The 20,539-nt window shown below is 40.0% G+C and overlaps 1 protein-coding gene across 2 annotated transcripts in view; it reads left to right on the plus strand.

Annotated features, from left to right (window-relative positions):
• CPQ (carboxypeptidase Q) overlaps positions 1-20,539 on the plus strand; it is a 162,683-nt gene that overhangs the window by 14,004 nt on the left and 128,140 nt on the right. For both annotated transcript variants that reach the window (XM_017806518.1, XM_017806519.1), the window contains exons 2-3: positions 5,683-6,140; positions 18,382-18,589. In XM_017806518.1, the coding sequence (XP_017662007.1) occupies positions 5,714-6,140; positions 18,382-18,589 (635 nt within the window). In that variant the 5' untranslated portion in view covers positions 5,683-5,713. The remainder of the gene's footprint in view (positions 1-5,682; positions 6,141-18,381; positions 18,590-20,539) is intronic.

Here is a 20,539-nt window from a genome sequence, read left to right on the forward strand (position 1 = left end):
CTCTGCACTACCAGCATAGTATTGTAGTATAGTACATATATAATATGTATGGGGCCTCTGGTGGTCTAGTGGTTAAGGTGCAGGACTCTCACCACTGCGACCCGGGTTCGATCCCCGGGCAGATGGAGCTCGTCAGCCCTGTGTGGCAATCCATCTAAGAGAAGGTCACTCTAAACAAACCTATGTTCTGAGACCCTCACTGCCACTGTCCAAGCGTGCTTGGCCCCGGCAGATGAACCTCAGGATTAAAGGGTGGGCTCAGTTCAGCGCACGCTGTGTCTCACCTAAAAAATCCACTGCGCAGGCTCGAAGGGTTAATGACCTTTCCCAAATCTTCGCTCGCGAAGACTGGCCATTAATATGTATATGTAGTATAGTACATTTTGTTCTCTTTCATACTCATTTGAGCTGGAAAAGACTAATTTCCTGTCTTTAATTTCTCTTTTTCTTCTGCATACCTGCAACTTTTCTCCCTTGTTTTTTAAAATCCTTTCAGCTTGTATTTATGGCCTGCTTTCATATTCTGAATCTCAGATTTAATTTGTAAGATATGTTTTGAGCTCTAGTCCTAACTACCTGTTTAAGCAGGGTCAGCTGCAGCAGGTTGTGCAGGCCCATGCCTAGGCAGGTTTGGAATATCTCCCCTATGGACACTGCACAACCTCTCTGGGCAACCTCTTCCAGTGTTTAACCACCCTCATAGTGGAAAAAAAAAAAGTGCATTCTTGTGTGCAGATGGAATTTCATATGTTCCAGGTTTTGTCCATTGCCTCTTGTTCTGTTGGTGGGTACCACTGGAAAGAGCCTGGTTCTGTCTTCTTTGTTCCCTCCCATCAGGTATTTATACCCAGTGATGAAAACCTCCCTGAGTCTTTTCTTCTCCAAGCTGAACAGTCACAGTTTCCTCAGCCTCTTCTCATAGGATAGACATTCCAGTCCCTTAATAATCTTTTGCAGCCCTTTGTTGCACTCTCTCCGGTATGTCCATGTCTCTTGTACTTGGAAGCCCAGAAATGAACAAGTGCTCCAGGTGTTGTCTCACAAACACTGAGTAGAGGGGGAAGATAACATCCATGTGCTGGCAACACTTCTGATGCGCAGCCCAGAAGGCTGTTGGTCGTTGCCAACATGAAGTTGCTTTGCTGACTCATTCTCTACCAAGCTCCTTTCCAGCTGGATGTCCCTAGCCTGTCTTAGGGCATGGTGGTTAGTCCTCCTCAGATGCAGGACTTGTTGAACTTCCTAAGGTTCCCCCCTGCCTGTTTTCTCATGCACTCTGAGTGGCAGCACAACCATTGTGTACACAGGCACTTCTCCTTACCTTCCTGTCATCTACAAGTCTATTGAGGCCACAGTCTGTCCAAGCATCCAGATCATTAATGGAGATATATACGAGTACTGGACTGAGTATGGACTTTTAGGGGACACCACTGGCTACTATTTGCCAACTAGATGTCACACAAGTAATCAGAATCCTCTGAGCTCAGTTGTTCAGCCGATTTTCAACCCACTTCACTGTCTATGTTATATACATATATACATATATATTTATGTTATATACATATATATCTATGTAGTATATCTTCCAGCCTATGCTTTATCAGCTTCCCTGAAACCTTTAGGGAGACTGTCAACTGTCTTCCTATTGTCAAGGGAAACAATACCCACTGCTCTCCCCTCTTCTACTAAGCCAGCAATTTTGTCCTAGAAGGGTATTGTGTTGATTAGGCACAATTTCCCCTTGGTAAATCCATGCTAATTATTCTGAGTCATCTTCTTGTCCTTCATATGTTTGGAAATAATCTCCAGAACTTTTCTCCTGTTCCTTTGCCAGAGCTTGATGTGAGGCTGACTGATCTGTAGTTCCCTACATCTTACTTCTTGAAGATAGGAGTGACATATATAATATATATAAATATAATGGAGAGTGGCCTCACAATGACATCAGCCAGCTCTCAGTATTTGTGGGTGCAAACCATGAGGCCCCATGGATTTATATATGTAGTTTGTTTAGGTGCTCCCTAACTTAATTTTCCTCCACCAAGGGTGTGTCTTCCTTGCTCCAGACCCCTTTGAAATGTTCTGCTAGGATTTTGTAGGATGAAATCTCTCTCTTCTATGGCCTACATTCAGACCATTCTCTTCCCTCTGAGTATGGATCCATGTACTGCCATGGCTGGATGGCCCCTATCTGCTTCATGAACAATTAAATACATTGATCAATTTTGACTGTCCTATTATTTTTTATTTATTTGGCTGGCACCATGATGTTCATTTTTTGAGTCTTAACTAGTTAGATATGCAAAAACAAGTAATCTCCTTTCCTAGATGATTCACTGGGGGTGATAAAGTTGCAGACGCTGGGACAACAGGTGTGCAATCTTTCCCTGAGATAGCAGTAGAGTGATTCCTGTATTTCAGTCCAAGTATTATGTTGTTTTACCTAGCAGGGAATTATTTCTGATAGTTGCTTCTGAACAGATTATGCTGGACTATTCAAGGGAAGCACAATAAATTACGTTCCCATTTTTGTGTCCTTGCCCAGGGTTTGAATTAAGTTACAATGCATTGGCAGGTAGTAAAATGCTGTGTGAGGCAAAAGTATGTTACATCCACAAAAGCTGTGGAAACATGTCTGTTCTCAGTGTTCAGTGGGAAGTTCCTGGAAGAAGTACAGTGCTTAAATGCAGCTCCTCTGGGGCAGCCTTTGGAGTGAGGATGCTGCTGGTTTTGAATGAGGCCAGAAAAAACAAAGAAAGCATTTCTTAGTTAAGGGAAATGTGATAACTGCAGTTTCATTTCTTCACTGAAAAAATGCATAAAGTTGGCAACTGGGAGATCTTTGAGGTGGCCAGTGCTAATTAAACAATCCCCCTGTGTTTTCTGTGTAACAGCTAAGTGTGTCAGCTTTGTCTGGTAGATTTTGCAAACCCTTAAACAAACAAAATACCAAACCTTAGGTTTTTGAAACTAACTCTACAAAGTTTTTGTCTTACTCCATTCAGCAAGAATTTCTTATGGCAGAAATCAGATTATCTTGCTTGCTTCTTTGTACATGATGAACTTGGCAAAAATCATCATGCGAAAATGAGCACGGTCATCCTGAGAAAATTACTGATGTCTCTAGCAGAGGATGTCTATGAGCTTGTAATTAACTGGTCCAAAGGGAAAGAACATGGAGAAGGTGCAGAGCATAGCAATAAAAATACACTGATACCCTCTGTGTAGTATAACCACAAATAAACAGTAAGTCAGATTATAAATGGCATTTTGCAGTTCTCAGGCAGTGTCCTGAGATAACCCAAGTCTTCTGCTCCTGGTTGTTTAAGACCTTTGCCCTGTCTTTCTCACAGAGAGAGATGAAATCTCTGTGATAGATTTGTCATTCACAGATGAAATCAGAGATAGTTCTTCACTACACTGTGAAGAACTTGTTACTTCCTTGATCTCAATTTTAGAGGACATTTGAATAGTTAAGGAGAATAGCTTAATGTTCTTATACTGCTAAAGCTATTGTTAAATTGCTATTTGTGAAAAGACCCATAAAGGCCAATGGAAGGCTGGAAATTTGTGCTGGTTATCATATGAGCTAGGATGGTGGCTCCAAAATGTTTGTGTATGTGTTTTTTGTGGGTGTTGGGGCGGTTTTGTTTGTTTGTTTGTTTCTGAATTTGGGTGGGTTATGGATCCTAGAAATGTGGTTTCATACTTTCACTCTTTCTGTGCCTTATTTCTGGGTTGCACAGGCAGTGTTTCAGATGGTATCTTATAGATGCATGCCTGGTGGGTCATCCCCCCTTTTTGGGAGATGATCAGAAGCTCTCATAAATGTTGTGGGTTGCCTCTTCTGTTTCCATTGATGAGTCTTTGCTTCTAAGTGCCTGTACACTAATATGCACAACATGGGGAATACATACAAGAAGTTAAAGATCCTGGTGCAGTTGTAGGGCTGTGATCTTGCTGGGATCATGGAGATGTGGAGGGATAGCTCACATGACTGAGATGCTGCAATGGATGGATATATGGCCTTTAGGAAGGACAGACTTGGAAGAAAAGGAGATGGAGTTTCCTTCCATGTGAGAGGACAGCTGTAGTGCTTGGAGTTCTGCCTGGGTATGGATGATGAACCGAGAGCTTATGGATAAGGATTAAAGAGCATACCAGTATGGGTGACTTTGTAGTAGCTGTATGCTATAGGCCACCTGATCAGCAAAAACAAGTAGATGAGGCCTTGACAGCTAGAAGTAGCTTCTCATTCACAGGTTCTGATGCTTATGCTATACTTTACCATCCCAAGGTCTGCTGGAGGCTCATCACAGCAGGTTATAAGCAATCCAGGAGGTGCCTGACACAGGGTATAGAGAAGCCAGCAGGGAGAGGTGCTCTCATGGACTTCAGACAAGCAAAGAAGGGGTGGTTGTGGTATGAAGGTCAAAGGCAGCCTTGGCTGCAGTGTCCATGAGATAATGGAGTTCAGGATCTTAAGAGCAGGCCAAAAAGCAAGATCACAGTACTGGACTTCAGGAGAGAAGACTTTGACCTCTTCAGGGATCTGCTTGATAAAAGTCCTGTGGGATAAAGCCCTGAAAGAGGAAGCAGGATACAAAGAAAGTTTTTTTAGTATTCTGGCTTAGTTTAACCCCAGATGGTAACTACATACCATGTCAATACACACTCACTCCCCCTCCCGCCCCTCATTCATACAAGGAGGAGAAAGAAGTACAAAAACTCATGGGTTCAGATAAGAACAATTTAATAGGTGAAGAGAAGTAAAGTATTATAATAATAATTATGATAATAATAATAAATAAAACCCAAGAAAAATAAGTGATGCAATTACTCACCACCTGCTGAAGAATGCCCAGCCCATCCCTGGCAGTGATCACTCCCTTCCAGTCAATTCCCCCAGTTTGTGTACTGAACACGGTATGGAATATCCATTTGGCCAGTTTGAATCAGCTGTTCTGGCTGTGCTCCCTCCCAGCTTCTTGTGCAGATCCTCACTGGCAGAGCATGAGACACTAGAAAGTCTTTGACTTAGGGTAAGCACTACTTAGCAACATCCAAAACATTAGTGTGTTATCAACATTATTCTCATATAAAATCCAAAACACAGCACTGCACCAGCTACTAAGAAGAAAACAAACTCTATCCCAGCTGAAACCAGGACACTTGGGGGCATTAGATCTAAGTCACTCTTACATCTTTTTAGTCAGTCGAAAGTACTTTCCTGATGATGAAGGTGAAGATTAAGAAGCACTTTTATTCATGAATGGTTTAGGAAAAGTTTTTGTCTGGATGTTTTGTGTAAAGAAAGACATTTGATTTGGCAATTCTGGCAACTCCTGCTCCAAATACAAAGGAGATACAAAGCTCCTCCTGGATGGGAGCAGCCCTGGGTTTTGATTCAGTGAAGAATGTGATAATTTAAAGAGATGCAGCATTCCAAGGATATTTCTAAATACCACAACAAAGATTGTGTCCAGTGGTCTGATTATCTTTTTCATTTGCTTTCAATAATTCTGTCTTCAAGTTGAGTTTACTTTCCTGCTAGTTCTGATCAAAGCATTTTCATGATAAACTGATTTATTTTCATTTCTGTCTGCCAATCCAAATAACAAAAAGTATTGCTGATACCTGTATAATTTTTTTAATATTTTTTTCTGTTTGCCTCTCCAACAGGCCATCTGTGAAAAAGAAAAAAGAGAAAAAAATGAAGTACTTATTCCTAGTATTTCTCATGAACTTATTATCACAGTATGCTGGGAAACCTTTAAGAAGAGATGGCAGTTACCCGAAATCATTTGAAGACATTAAAAATGAGATAGCTGGCTATACTGATATTGCTAAGGCTATTATTGATCTTGCTGTTCATGGAAAGGCTCAGAACAGATCCTATGAAAGATTAGCAGTTTTTGCTGATACCATAGGACCTAGACTCAGTGGCTCAAAAAACCTAGATGCAGCCATCAAATATATGTTCAGTGCCCTGCAGAAAGATGGGCTGGAAAATGTGCATCTGGAACCTGTGAAAGTACCGCACTGGGAAAGAGGAGAAGAGTTTGCAATGATGCTGGAACCAAGGAATCAGAGCATTGCTATTTTGGGACTTGGGAACAGTGTTGCAACTCCTCCAGAAGGTAATTCTTCCTTTTGGAATTACATATCACTTGCTTTTTAACACCAAACTGTATTACACCCCTTGTGATTTTCTTTCTGCTGTAACAGTTCTGCAAAACAAGATGCTGTTTTTCTGGGGGATTGTTTTGTATGTCATGGTTGTGAATGATGCAGTTTGTATTTATAAACTGGCTTGTAGAATTAGAATTGATTCCTGAACTCTTTCTCCATTATGTCTATACCCTTTTGTTTAACACTGCTGAACCACGTGGTCCTCCACTGTGGTTGATAGGAAAGAAGTTTTCTGTGGGGTGTTGAGTTGACATGTGATTTCTTCTTTTCTTGCCATGCCCTATCTTGCCAAGCTCAGCCCTTACCCTTTTTACTTCACTTGGGTAAAAAACAAGACAGCAGGAAAAGGAGGAGTATCTTGTGCTGAGCTTGGGAAGTTCCAGCTCCTTGCTATGTATGGCCATTGGTATCTCTGTGTCCTTTCCTTCCATTCCCCCTCTCATGCTCACCTTGGAAAGTCTTTGTCATTTACCTGTTGTTGAACTGTGTGTTGCCTTTTAGTTGATAATGTACGATATGTTGCTTGAGGAACAAGAATGACCATTAGCTGGGCTCAACAAAATTCTGGTCTTTTGAGCCCCCAAAAATTAGCTTGCCTACCAACAAAATGATTTATAAGGCTCTCTTTTTGTACATATTGATGTGGGGCTTTCTCAGGATTTTTATTTAAAGGCCAGATGATAACCTTCTTCTATGACTTCTTTCCATAAAAACCACTAAACTTATTCCTAGACCACTTCAAAAGCATTCATATTCCTTTATGAGAAAATAAATTTAGTTTAGGAAATAAAAGATAACATGATGCTCATAATTTTTTACGAATTGTAAATTTTTGTGATAGTGAGCTTTCTGTTTGAAATGAAACAATATATAAAAGCTGTTTTGTTTAGAAAAATTATATAGCTCTTCAAAATGCAAGTAAAACTGGATAATTTAAGACACGTTTCAAATAAATCATACTTGGTTTGCAAAATTGCTACTGTAAATTTTGTCTGAGGTATTCATGTTATATTGAGGTAAAGACATGCCTAAAATGCAAAACAACTAAAACCATTAATAATATCTGTTTGTACCATGATATGTGTAAGGTTTAGTGCTTTGATAGGAGAATATTTACAGCAAAGTTTAAGCCTACAACTTATTTTGTATCCTTTCCAGTCCTATTACAAGCTTCCCAAAAAGGAAACTAAAATTAGAAAGACATTTTTGGTGTTGAGCAAGTGTTACTGAACCTTCCAAGATAACCTGCAATTTAATCTTGGCAAACATCTTCACATCCCAAGAAGTCTGTTTTTTGTTTCTCTTTCTTAACCATGTAGTTATTTGCACTTGCCTGGTTTTACTCCTAGATTTGCCTTTTCTCTTTTAGAGAGATACTGAATTTACATGTTAAAAATGCTCACAGAGGCTGATCATATCCTACTTTTTCATCTCTAAGGTTCTTATACTGGCAACTGAATGGTCAGGCTAGTACCTGTGGCTGGTAATGCCTTGAAAGATAAGATTCTGTTATCCAGTGCTGGTTTATACTGAGTAATGTTTAAAAAGCCCACATTTATTCTTTCTGACATTTTTACTTTCCTCTGAGATCTACCATGTTTCTGAAGAGATGTACATGTTGGTGCTAGAAGACTTCATGGCAGTGAGATCTCTCATGAAAGAGAGGGCAGTTTCTCACACTTGGAATAATTTTGATTCAATTACTTACCTTCTGATTTCTGACTATCCTGTTTCTGGCTGTTATGATTTCTGCTGGTCTCATCTTGTTCTGTGCAAGCTGGGACAGGTTTTTGTGCTTGAGAAGGTTATGTGGGGTAGCTGGTGCCTGGTGAGCTCTTGGCTCTCGTTCTTCCAATTTCTGGGCTGTCCGCCTGGCTGATGGAAATTTCTGGTGAGAACCGCTCATCACCAGTCTCTCTGGGCAGCAGCGCTGGAGGGTGTGCTGCTCAGAAAAGTGCCTGTCCTAAAACTCTCACTCATCCCAAGCATGGAATAAAAAATGTGTAGTTGCACATTAAAACCACTGCCTTATCACTTCTGAGATATTTGTTCCCAGAAATGCTTCCTCTGCTCTAACCAGTGATTATCACTGTGCCTTATTCCTGAGAAAAAGGGATAGAAGGCCACCCTAAATACCATCAGAAATATTGGAACAATTTCCCTCAGTGAGAGTCTATCAGCAGTTCTGATATGTCTTGTTTTAGCCAAGAAGCTGCAGGAATGTGAGTGTTCCAGTAATCAGAATAGTGCAACTTAACTGCTGTTGCTGCATGAGATCAAAGTGGGGAGATCTGCTGCTGTGCTGAGCTTTGGCAGAGGGATATGTTAAAGGCCAAGGACTGTCCATCAGATGTTGGCTCTATGATGGTTCCTGGGTTCCTTCACAGCTGCCTCTAAAGTGGACTATGCAGATCATCCCTGAAGTTGTTTAGTATTAACCTGATACTTATTGCATATTTTAAATCAGTGTTCCTATCAAGATATGTTTCAGACCTCTCAGTTTACAAACCACTTACTCTGTATAGTCCAAACAGATCCCTTCTGTGACATTACTGATGCCTACTTAGCACCAGAGGACAGCACTGGCTGGACTTCTTGTCTTTTAAGGTGGAGGGGTGAGGTTAAGATGAGAGAGGATGACTCCCCCATCCCAGCAGGAGGTACAGGAGACCGTTTCCGGTTTTCTCATTTTCTCGGTTATGTCCTGTATTCCTCCCTTCCCATGATTTTTACCCAGGCTTGTGACCGGATAAGCTGAGAAAACCACATTGGCAGAAACTTAAAACATGGTGCTGGACTTGGTGGTCCTTGGTGCCCTCAGCTCCTCCTGGAGCTCAGCAGAGCCCTTCAGAGCTAATGCTCTGAGGGGCTTTTCATTATCATGGCAATAGCCTAATAGCAATTTAGAAACCTGGTTTTGGATGCTTGAAATTCAGGGTTTATTTTCCCTTCTGTCCCTGGAAATTCAAACCAGTGTTTCCTGAGAGTGACCCAATGGCCAGAGCGCATGCTGGAGTTGCTTACTTTCCATTTCTGCATACACCATGTGAGTGTGGGAAAAAATCCTTCAGTGCAGGAATAGGAAGACCTAAATAGTATCAGTATCTGTATTTTAGCCTTGAAGTCCAAGCCAGAACTGACTTCATTATACCAGGAGTGTCTCTTCCTGCAGGTCTTCTCTCACCCATTCCTATGGAGTTGAAAGCCTATTGGGATGTGGGCAGAGCTTTCCTCATTTATTTGATTTTATGAGGTTTTCCCACTTTAGCTCAGATATGAAACAGTTGGATGATATGCAGAAGGCTTTTCAGTACCTTGTGATCTTGTGGATAAAGTTCTACTTTCTTCTTCATGACTGGGCAACATGCCAGGATGTCAAGTTTCCAGATTCCATCTGATTTACAGCAAAAAAAGGACAGTACAGAAAAGGTTAGATTTTCTATTGAAGAGGGAAACTCCCCAACATTCTCGCTCTCAGTGTATTCCCAGATATGAAGGTGTTAGGTCAAAAATAAAGTTTTCAGTTACTTTGATCTCCTTACAATGAGGGAGTAACTTTACTGCCTGTCTTAGTGACAGGGAGAGAAGAAAAATGAAACACAGAGTGACCTGGATTTCCAGAAGCCAGCAGAGACTGAAAATGGTCACCACCTCGAAGAAATGGATTCCTAGGTAACAAACAGTATTGAATGTTAGAAAGTGCTGGGTGCTGGCAAACTGGAGATTTACCATATTTAGTCAGTGTCCTTGTCTCATTTGTTCCAACATTGGCAAAACATAAAGATATATAGAGAGAGACTGTGTTGATTTCTGGTAGTTCTGATTATATCCCTCAAATTCTGAGGAAAATAGATATAATTGTTGCTTTGAGAATCCCATAATTGAAGGAAAGCAGTAGTTTAGCAGATGTTTGACCGTAAAGTATCAAAGAATTCATATTTTTTGCATGTGTTTTAAAATTCACTTTTTTTACCCTGATGGGTGACTCTGCCCTTTAATTTTAAAGAAATACTGACAAGCAGAACCAACTCCAGAATGCAGCCTGCCTGAAATGTCTCCTTGAAAAAGGAGCAGTCTCTGGTTTTTTTGTACTGTTTGTTGCAGCAAAACTGAAATAACATAAATATGAAGATGATGTATTGGCAGACTTTTTCCTAGTTTTTATGTTCAAGTCATGGTTTTTTTTGTTTAACTGTCAACATTTGGTCCAATTGTGCTCTTATGGAAGGTGATAGGAGTTTTGCACTTAGATAATATGAAAATAGTTCCAGCCTGTTATGTATAAAGCAGGGATAATACATGTCTTGAAGTTGTTGAAGGTGTGTGCTGTTGCTGTAGGCTCACCATTATATTAAGCCAGGCCTGCTGCTGAAAGAAGCAGTCTGGCCCCAGTCTTGGCCAATCTGTTTTCCCCCTGGTGTTGACCCTCCTTTTTTTTTTTTTCTCCGTGGTGAAGTGGATTAGGAAATTCAGCTAGATAAACAAAAGGCCAAGAGAAGAAAAGTTAACTTTAATGTGTGTCAGAGGATTTACCTTTGAGTTGCCAACATCTTGGGTGGTCACTGACCTACTGGAAGAAAAGGCTGTCATTCTGGAGGCACTTGAGTACCCCTTTGTCATGTGAAGGGTGGGAGTTCAGATTTTTGCTCATCAGTCCCCCAGGAAAGTTGAGACCTTGGTGTCCGACAGTCTGTCAGTGTCTCGTAAGGAGACCCTTCACCAACGGCTTAGCAAGATCAGAGAGTACTTTGACCTCCCTTGGTAGGGGGAACTCAACAGAGCCAGGACCCCTCAACGGGTCCTGCCAAGGTGTTATCCGCCACCAGCAACTGCAAGGACTCACTTTAACAGTTTACGGAATAACACTTTTTATTAATACAAGTTGTGGCAGATTAATAAGGTTTGAAGGTTGTTGGTGATAGTGTCTACTGCAAAAATATGTTTTAAAGCAATGTACTGATACGCATATTAAGCAAGCACAAGCTCTGATACGAAGCAATCTAAATAATATGCTGTGGGATAAGCAAAAGCAAAAGCTCTAGTCCTAAATGCAGCATTTAACGCGTGTAGAGCATATTTCTCACCCAAGACGTCCCTCTGGGGGTGGAGAAGATAGACTCAGCCCGTTGACTGATCCCAGCAGTTTTGGTGGAGGTCTTTTCCCACTTTCCACTTATCCCCAACTTACTTTTATACTATTTTCTTTATGTTTGGGTGGAGTTTGAGTGGCTCTTGTCATAAATACTTTTTATTTCTGATTGGTGTACCTAATGGGAGAGGGCGGGTGGTTGTGGTTTGGCACCCGAGAAGGGGATTCAACATGGTGGTTGGCTTCAGCAGCAGAACATCTTGATTCTCCCTTATCAGACAGGTACTGTACAGTCTTAGTACTGCAGTGTTCTCCCATTATGCTGAGATTAGAATGGAGGGGGGCCACGTAGTCTCCATTCCACACTCTGTTCTGTTTCTCTGAGCAGATGTTTATTGTTGTACTGGGGAGCATGTTGACCTCAGTCCATCCAGGGAGTTGTAGCTGCTTTTTACCTTAAAATTGTGAATCCCCTTTAGATTTAACTCTATCATCCCACACCCTTTGATGAGGGGTTCAATGCTGAGAACAGGGGTTGGAGAGAGTTGTAGGCCTGAGACCACAGTGCATGGTAAAACCCTTCTTCTGCCTTCACTGGATCCCTCCTTTTTCATGTGTGAGGAGCTATTGACTCACATCTTGAGACCATGAGCCTCAGTACTGGGTGCCTGGATTGTTTACTATTATTTACAGCAATGCTGCTTGTGGTATGGTAATTATGCTATTGTTTTTCTTGGAATGTAAAAGATGACATCCATGAATGACCTCAGACACTGTGGTTTTCAGTGGCTCAGCATTTGGGCCAAAAGTTAGTGCAGTGGCATTCCAAAGATTCAGAGAGTAGGAGTAACTGTGTGGCTTTGAGGTGGACATGCTGTCTGGGAAGAAGTTGAATTCCAGTTGCTACTTTAACAAAGTGAAATGTGGATTGCCAATGCCAAGAGATGGAATTTTCAGGTCTTTTCCCTTTTCAGTGTCACTGAGTTGAGGGCAGGACTTGAATATGATTTTCTGCATGTGTGGGCTATGCATGCACTGTTGGATGGCACTGTTACCTTCATCCCAAAGGGTAGCCAGCAGTGACTGGCATCTTGACTCACTAAGGAGAGAATGGTTGTCCTCTATACTTCCTGCCTTGAGCACCTGTGTTCTCAGAAACTGACCTCTCTGGATCTTGTTCTTGAATACCTGATTCTCCCTGGACGTTGCATAGCAAGCATGTGCCCTGTGCAGGGCTGCTCCTGAGAGAACCTAACTTGTTGCCCTGCTCTTTTGGCATCCAAGGCTTTGTTGTAGGTGTTGGGCCCAACCCCTTTTCTGCTAGGATTTGCTACTGCACAGTAAACTACATGTTATTGAAACCAAACTATTCTAAGGAGATCCAGTACTTGCTGGAAATTGTAAGTCATATTTGTAAGAAATGTAATTATTTATAATGCTTATTTTTCCTCTATGTTCTTAAGGAATGATGCAATACGTTTAGTCTCTGTGCTGTGCATCAGAGCTGAAGAGCCTCATATCCTTTTGGTTAACTCCTATGTAATTTTAGTTTCATGAAGTAATTATTTTTGCTGTTCCACAGAGTAGGTGAGGTCACATTTTCCAGAAGTATATTCAGATTTTACAAAATCTTTTTTCTCGATAAAAGCCCTCTTCTTCATTTCACAGTTCCCCTAAAATATTTAATGTTTTCTTCATGTTATAATTCTTATATCAATACATATTGATATGTGTTGACAGAGCAAATGTGTTTCTAGGTGGTAGAAATATTTCACATTTTCAGTACATGCTATAATTTTTGAGGGAGAAAAAAAGAAGTGATGATATTAATCTTTCATTTGCTTCAGTCTGACATGAAACCTTAATTGGATGAGTTCATTACAGATGGAATTTGGGTTTGTTTTTCTGAAAATCTAGTTGAATTGCATGCGGCATTGGGGGAAAGCCGAACTAATTCCTGGAGAGAGATGGAAAGCAACATGTTTTTAAAAGAGCTATGATAGAAGTTGAGGGGAAAAATGTTTTCTGAGCTGATTTTACAGGGCGCTGAACTTAAAAAAGGATATAATGCCAGGTCCTAATCTCACCTTTGAATATATTTGCCTTTTCTGTCTGCTCCCCAAGACCTTCTTTCTTTTGACCTGTCCCAACAACTATCTTTTTCTCTCCAGACTTAGATATCTGACTTTGAATGTGCAGCTCTATCCTGTGACCCATGCAAAAAAAAATCTAGGTTCTCTGTGACTCTATGAAAGAAGCTACTTTGCAAATGGGCACAAGACAGTGCTTGTGGGCCATATCTGAAAGAAGCAAAGGCATGGTACTTTTATCTTGGGGAGATGATCAGCATCTGAAGGATAATGAGATTAGCCAGGCTGAGGGCAGAAAAGCTTGGGACTACTGCCTGTATGTGCTTGGGGTCGGCATGGAATACAGTATAGCTTCATGCATCAGCTACCAGGCTTAAGTAGCTTTGTGGGGAGAGCTGAGGTGGAAACAGAGAAATCTGGGAAGTGGCAGCCATCCAGGAGATAGGTGAGATACAAGGGTGCTGGTCTGTGAGGCAGGGCTGCCATCTTCATGCACTGTGCTTGTGGCCTGGTTTTGCTCCTACTCTCTCCTACTCTACCATGGTGAGGTGTATTGATTTCCTGTTCTGATATCCTGATGCCTGGTTCTGATGAATGAGGTGGTAGCACTCTGTCTCCCTCTTGCTCTCACGACTGCAGATGCCAGGACATGTTTCAGATAAATCTTCTCCAGTTTCAAAATTTCTACCAGTATCAGAACAATTAGATGTGTTGTTGACTTTCTGTGTTGATATTTCAAGGCAGTGTCTTATGTTTAGGATGAAAAATTTTAAATATATAATACACAGGGAAGTTTTGTGGAGACTTAGTTGATACAGTTTCCAGCTTTGTTTTGTCTAGGCTTAAAATTACCGTATTTTAATTGTTTTAAGCAAAAATTACTTTGCTCATCACTGTATTTATTTGACAGTGGCAGCTTCAGTGCATGTGGATCAGTAGCATCACTGTCCAGTAGTGTGATTTGTAAGACAAATCGTAATTGTTACATTAACGGTGTGCAGTAAATGAAGTTTGAGAGGTACATAGGTGTGAGTTGTTTGCTTGCTGCTATCGAAAAAAATGTATTGTCAAAGTAATGATAGCTGCATTTGGTTTGTAACTAGGTATCCAAGGGACTGATGCTATGAACTGGATGACAAAAATGAGACTGGGGGAAAAAAGAGAGTAAGGCCATAATTAAGTAATGAGGAAATTGGTATCCAGTAAGATTAAACAGTATGCAAATGATATTTCTTTCTGATTTTACTAAATTCTTTTAATACAGAAATAGATTGTAACTAACTTGATTAAATTTCTGTGTGTTTATGAATACAATGTTTCTAAGATAGTAATAAATAAAAACCAGTAGAGACTGGGTTCACTAATCTCAGGAATTCCTGATACTCGATATGGTAAAGTCTGGCCCTGTCTTGCCCTAGTGTGGCCAGGGACATCAATATTCCATATGAAGTGTCCTTGAAGTTTTAATAGAGGTTCATCACGTTATACAATCTGATAATATGGTGGATTTTCCTTTTTTTCTTACTCTTTGCTGGAACTTGTTAGTAACACAGACTGATGCATAGCTCTAGATACTAAAGTGAGTTAAATATTCACTGCATTTAATCTTGGGAAGAATAAGTTACCTTGTGAGGAATCCCCTTTGAACTAATTTACTCCTTGCATCATTGCTGGCAGGCAAGCAGGTGCTAGGAGGGGACTCTTCAGACAGAATTGTTCATGCCAAGAATCAGACTTCTTGTTTATGGCAATGTTACAGACAGCTGATTTACAGATGCTTTTGTATATATGTGTGTGTGTGTGTGTGTGTGTGTGTGTGTGTGTGTGTGTGTGTGTGTGTGTATAAATGGACTTTCTGCTTTCTGTAGCTAATAAAGAGTAACTGTAATCAGTCTTGTATTCATCCTGCCTGTGACAAATTTTAGATTGCTAATACGTACCATGCCATTTATTTTGACTGGCAATGTGATCATCAAAGTTGTGGCATGTTGAAGCTTTTAGGCAGAAATACACATTTCAGCATACAAAGAACCTTGTAAAATGTAATTTTGCTGATAATGGAAAATTGCCATCTTTGCCCACCGTTAGCACCCTTCCTGTACCTTAATTCTCAGAAATAACAGGGTGCAATTTACTGTTTAATAGGAGAAATGAGAGGAAACCCATAGTACTACCTAGATTCTTTTGCTCACTTACCCAACTCACCAATATGTATCACACAGTGAGATCAAATAGTCTTCAGCTTTATACAGATCATGTTCATAATTCTGTCTTCTGTGCTTCATGCCTTTTATTTATCTAATTTCCCAAATATTCTGTATTCATCTCTTGAATGTTATAATCTTTATATCTTGCTTAAGTAAGCAGGCGATCCATCTCCCTCCTTACATGGGTTTTCTGAAGAATTCTGTTCAATAACACACAGCCAAGCTCTGGATCAGTTAATGATGGAAGTAAGAAAGAGAGAGAACAGCTTTTGACGCAGGAAGCAGAGCCATGAGGCACTGAATTGATAGAAGATGCTAGGGCAGAGTTTTGTTAATTTGCTTAAAGGCTCAGTAAGGTGAGACATTTCCTGTTTCTAAGGGGAATAACTCATTCTCCTAAATCTGTTGAGGTTTTTGTTTTGTTTCTCCTTTTACACAGGAGGTCGTAGAATGGTTTGTGTATGTGTGTCCACATATTTGTTTAAGATAAACATTACTCTTGTCACTTCAATAGAAGGTTCTGAAATGGTATAAAATGGGACTAAAATGCAAACGAGTGATTGAATTAGTCAGAAGTTACACAAGAGTGAAGTTTTACTTTGTTACTGAAAGCACTGTAACTGATGCTTTATGTATACCGTGCTGCCATTAAGTTAAACTAGCAAAGAGAGCCTTTGTTTTGTTTTGTCAAAGGATGGCTTTATTTAGCTTCTTTGGGATCATTCAAAAGTAGAGATACTGAGCTGGAGTTTGCAGCTCTGTTCTTTCCCGTAGCTTTAATTCCCACAGAGCTCACTGTGCAAACTCCTAATGCCTGTCATCTAGGAAGGGCCATAAATTTACTTCTCCATGATATTTCCTAGGAATTACAGATAGTTACCAGCTGTCTGTAGCTTTCTTTAAAAAGCTTTCAGAGTTGTTGTTTGTTCATGAATGCAGTAAAGTAATGCCCAGAAGTGTTACACTCCTCATTTCTCTTGACCAATAGTCACTAATACGTGTGTCCTTCCAGTGCCTGCTGCACGATCCAAGTGGAGCACTGGGGAGAGCTAATATGAAATACAAATTGCAGTATCAACCTACTGAGGCCATGACTTTTCTTGTGGAAAATGAAATTTTGCAGATACTTGGCTTTATTTCCAGTGGCAGGGTTTCATACCCAAAATGATCCTGTTGCTGGGATGTTCCTTAGCTGGGCAGCTGAACCTGCCATTCATTACAAGCAGCTGGGGTCTGTTAGTATGCTCACCTACCTGCCAAAGGCAACTGGTAAAATTTGAAGGTGATTCTCTGGTTTCCCTCTCTTAAACAATGCCAGGTAAAGATAAGAATCTGAATAGTTAAAATTTGTACACCTCTGACACTAGGGTATTTCTGTAGCTAAAAGTCATAGGCTTTTGCTGTAGCAGTAGATTTCTATTGCCCTCTTAGCAGTGAACTCTAAAGAAACCAAACTTTTGTGTGGAATGGTTTCTTTAAGGTTTTGAAGTGTGGTTTCATCTTAAAGAAGCCATGAGCCTGGACAAACTGGTGCTGAGAGAGATTACCTTCCTATTTTGCTAACAGTTCTTCTCATGTATTACAGCCTTAAATACAAGTCTTTGAAATCCTCTAAATAATTCTTATACAACATACACAAGCAAACGAGCAAAAAAAAAAAAAGGAGGACTTTTCCAAGGAAAATCAATTTATTCTTAAAAATATGATAGTTTCACTTCTTTGACAGATCTTTGCTAGACATTTTTTATTAGTTTTAGTTTTTACTGATGTATTTTGTGACTTTTAGGTGAAATATATAATGCTAAAATTTCAGGCATCCATTACTTCTTCTACATTTAGAAGCAAAGAACCAGCCCATGTTGTTAAGCAGTCTCTACTTATCTCTGTAACCAATCAACACAATTGGATTTTAAGCACAGTGGTCATTTTAATGAATTACTTCTCAAATGCTGTGAAATATAGTTCCTCAATTAATGTCCTAAAAAGTTAGAAGGGTTCTCTGGCTTTGGGGAAAACTACTTAACTATAACATTCTTTATGTTTTCAAGCAAGATAATACAGAAATTTAAAACTATTCGAACTATTAAAAATTAAGAGCTGAGTGGAATCTAACTTACCATGTGTAAATAGTTCTGCAGAAGTACCTGCCTGTGTTTTCTGAATCATAACTGGGACATATGGAAAATCTGGAAAATCTCCCAGAAAGGCATCCAGTAGAACTGCAGTATTCTGCTGAATTAAATATGAAGAAATAACAATAACAATAATAATGCATACTGCAAAATATCTTGAAACTGCAGAGATTTAATTATTTAATTTCTGGATTAAAAAATTTTATAAGTGTTTCAGTCTAAAAATATGTGTTTCCAGTTGTCTTACGTTAAGCTAGGTTGTTTAGCAACATATCAAAACATTTCCATGAAAAGATTACTATCTTTTTTTTTAATTAATCCCATAGGCAGCTTTTGCAAATGTTTTTGTACTATAAATGATTACAGTGAGGCATTAAAGCACATTCAGAGAACAAAATTCTCCCTGTGCATCCTTCTTGCCCTTCAAATTATGTTTTAATACCAACCTGATAGCAGGGTTTACAGACCTGAGTGGACTTGCTCAGAGTGCTATTACATATATTTAGTAGCAATCCCTGATGAAGTATTTCACATAGTCTTCCTTTTCCAGTAAAAAATTAAATCTCTGATTTCCTGAGTTCTGCACAGTCCGTGCTTTTCTGTCTATTAAAAGTGGCCATAGGAGAGCTATAGGACAGCAATGCTAAAACCACTGTAATACTTTCTTTCAGGAATTACGGCAGAAGTCATAGTGGTAGCCTCTTTTGATGAACTGCATAAAAGAGCTCAGGAGGCCAAGGGGAAGATTGTTGTCTACAATGAACCTTTCATCAGTTATGGTGAAACTGTGCAATACCGAGTACGGGGAGCAGTGGAAGCTGCTAAAGTTGGAGCAGTGGCATCCCTCATTAGATCTATTACTTCTTTTTCTATTCACAGGTAAGCATTTTTCTCTTTTCTCCCTGTAACTCACATTTCAGCCCTTTAGTTCACATGTCTTTTCTGGGCAGGCATTTTTGTTCTCTGTGACTTAAACATTGCCAGTTACGAGTGGGTGTTTGGTTTAAAACTATTGTCTGCACAATAGTTCTTTTCCCTGGTGCTTTGTCATTCTTTCAGAATGTTTTAATTTTTATGTTACTGATCCAAATTTTGTATGATATTTGTTTTAAAGAACTTCTGGCATTCTTAAGGCTGCCCTAAATATTCTGACATCAACCAAAACCAAATGTCTTTCCTGACAACATTTATCAGACCATCAGTGATCCTATGAACTGGTTATTCTGTATGTTTGACTAGAATATAAGTGTACAGTTTTCAATGTATTGGTCATTTTCCTAGCATGAGGCTGACTTGTACTACATGAAGGAGTAGTCTGCTTTCAACATAATTATTTAAAACACTTTAGCAGTAAGGCTTGTAATTCTCACACTGCTTTTTAAGTTTTCACTTTTTTTTAAAATATATTTAGATGTCTTAGTACATTACTTATTTATCACATATGGCATTGTGTTACTGAAACAATATTTTTCTAGTTTTCTGGTTGATAACAAAGTATTTTATCTAGAAATTTTTTCCAACTCTGAAAGCTTACACTTAAAATGCTTATCTATTGTGAAAAACATTAATTGAGGCATAGAAAGAAAATGGAGAGTAGTCCGTCCATAAAGTAAAAGGCTGACAGATGCACACCATTCTTTAACATAGTATTTTTTTAAATCTTACACAGTTATTGGTGATCTTAATGCCTGCAGTGATCTTTGTGTAGTAGCCTGCTGGCTGTGGTGAGAGTTCTGGTCAGGCAGGCCCAGACAGCAGAGCTGGACTGAGGACTGCAAACTGGACAGACCTATCTCCCTGCCCAACTTCTCGTACCTGAGCAGGACTATAAGGGGCTTTAAGTGGTGCCAGACACAAAGCTTGACTGCTTAAACTGTAGAGCTCTGTTAATAAAACCACTTAATGTAAGACAGCATGAAAGACATGCAGTTTATACAACAGGTACTGTATTTTGTAACATCATTCTTTCTTTGGCAAGTATGTGTTGAGAACAATACAGATCATTTTTTCCTCCCTCTTGTTACCTGGTAACTCTGTACCCACAGAGGAGTCATTGGCAGTAGCTAATCTGACCCCAGATGTGTGCCACATTGTAACCTGGAATTGTATTCTGTTTAGATAACACCATGGTTTCTTTATAATCTCTGCTTCTGTGTTTACTTTCTGCAGAAGTCTAGGCTAGTAGGTGGAAAAGGTCATAACAGCTTTGGTCTTTCTTGAGGCTAGAACTGGGAAGTCGCTGGGGCAGGCACGTGGAGACATGCTTGATTCCACTGTTTCACAGAGAACATGACTGGTCACATCTCAGCAATATGAGAAGTGTGCAAGCTTCATCATTTGAATGCTTCAGAGAGTCAGAAACCATTAATGCCAACTGACTGTCTTGGAACAAGTGCAGAGAACAGCTCTGCATGTCTAGAATCTATGTAGAAACTACCAAGAAACTGTAGTTTCTTAGTAGCATTTTTATATACTTGACCTGGTTTCAGCTGGGATAGAGTTTGTTTACTTCTTAGTAGCTGGTGCAGTGCTGTGTTTTGGATTTTATATGAGAATAATGTTGATAACACACTAATGTTTTGGATGTTGCTAAGTAGTACTTACCCTAAGTCAAAGACTTTCCAGTGTCTCACGCTCTGCCAGTGAGAATCTGCACAAAAAGCTGGGAGGGAGCACAGCCAGAACAGCTGACCCAAACTGGCCAAAGGGGTATTCCATACCACAGGATGTTATGTTCAGTGTGAAAACTGGAGGGGGTGGGTGGCTGGATGGGGCCAGCCACTGCTTGGGGATGGGCTGGACATTGTTCAGCAGGTGGTGAGCAACTGC

Source organism: Lepidothrix coronata, unplaced genomic scaffold (assembly GCF_001604755.1).
Source record: "Lepidothrix coronata isolate B3197 unplaced genomic scaffold, Lepidothrix_coronata-1.0 Scaffold15, whole genome shotgun sequence".
Classification (NCBI taxonomy): domain Eukaryota; kingdom Metazoa; phylum Chordata; class Aves; order Passeriformes; family Pipridae; genus Lepidothrix; species Lepidothrix coronata.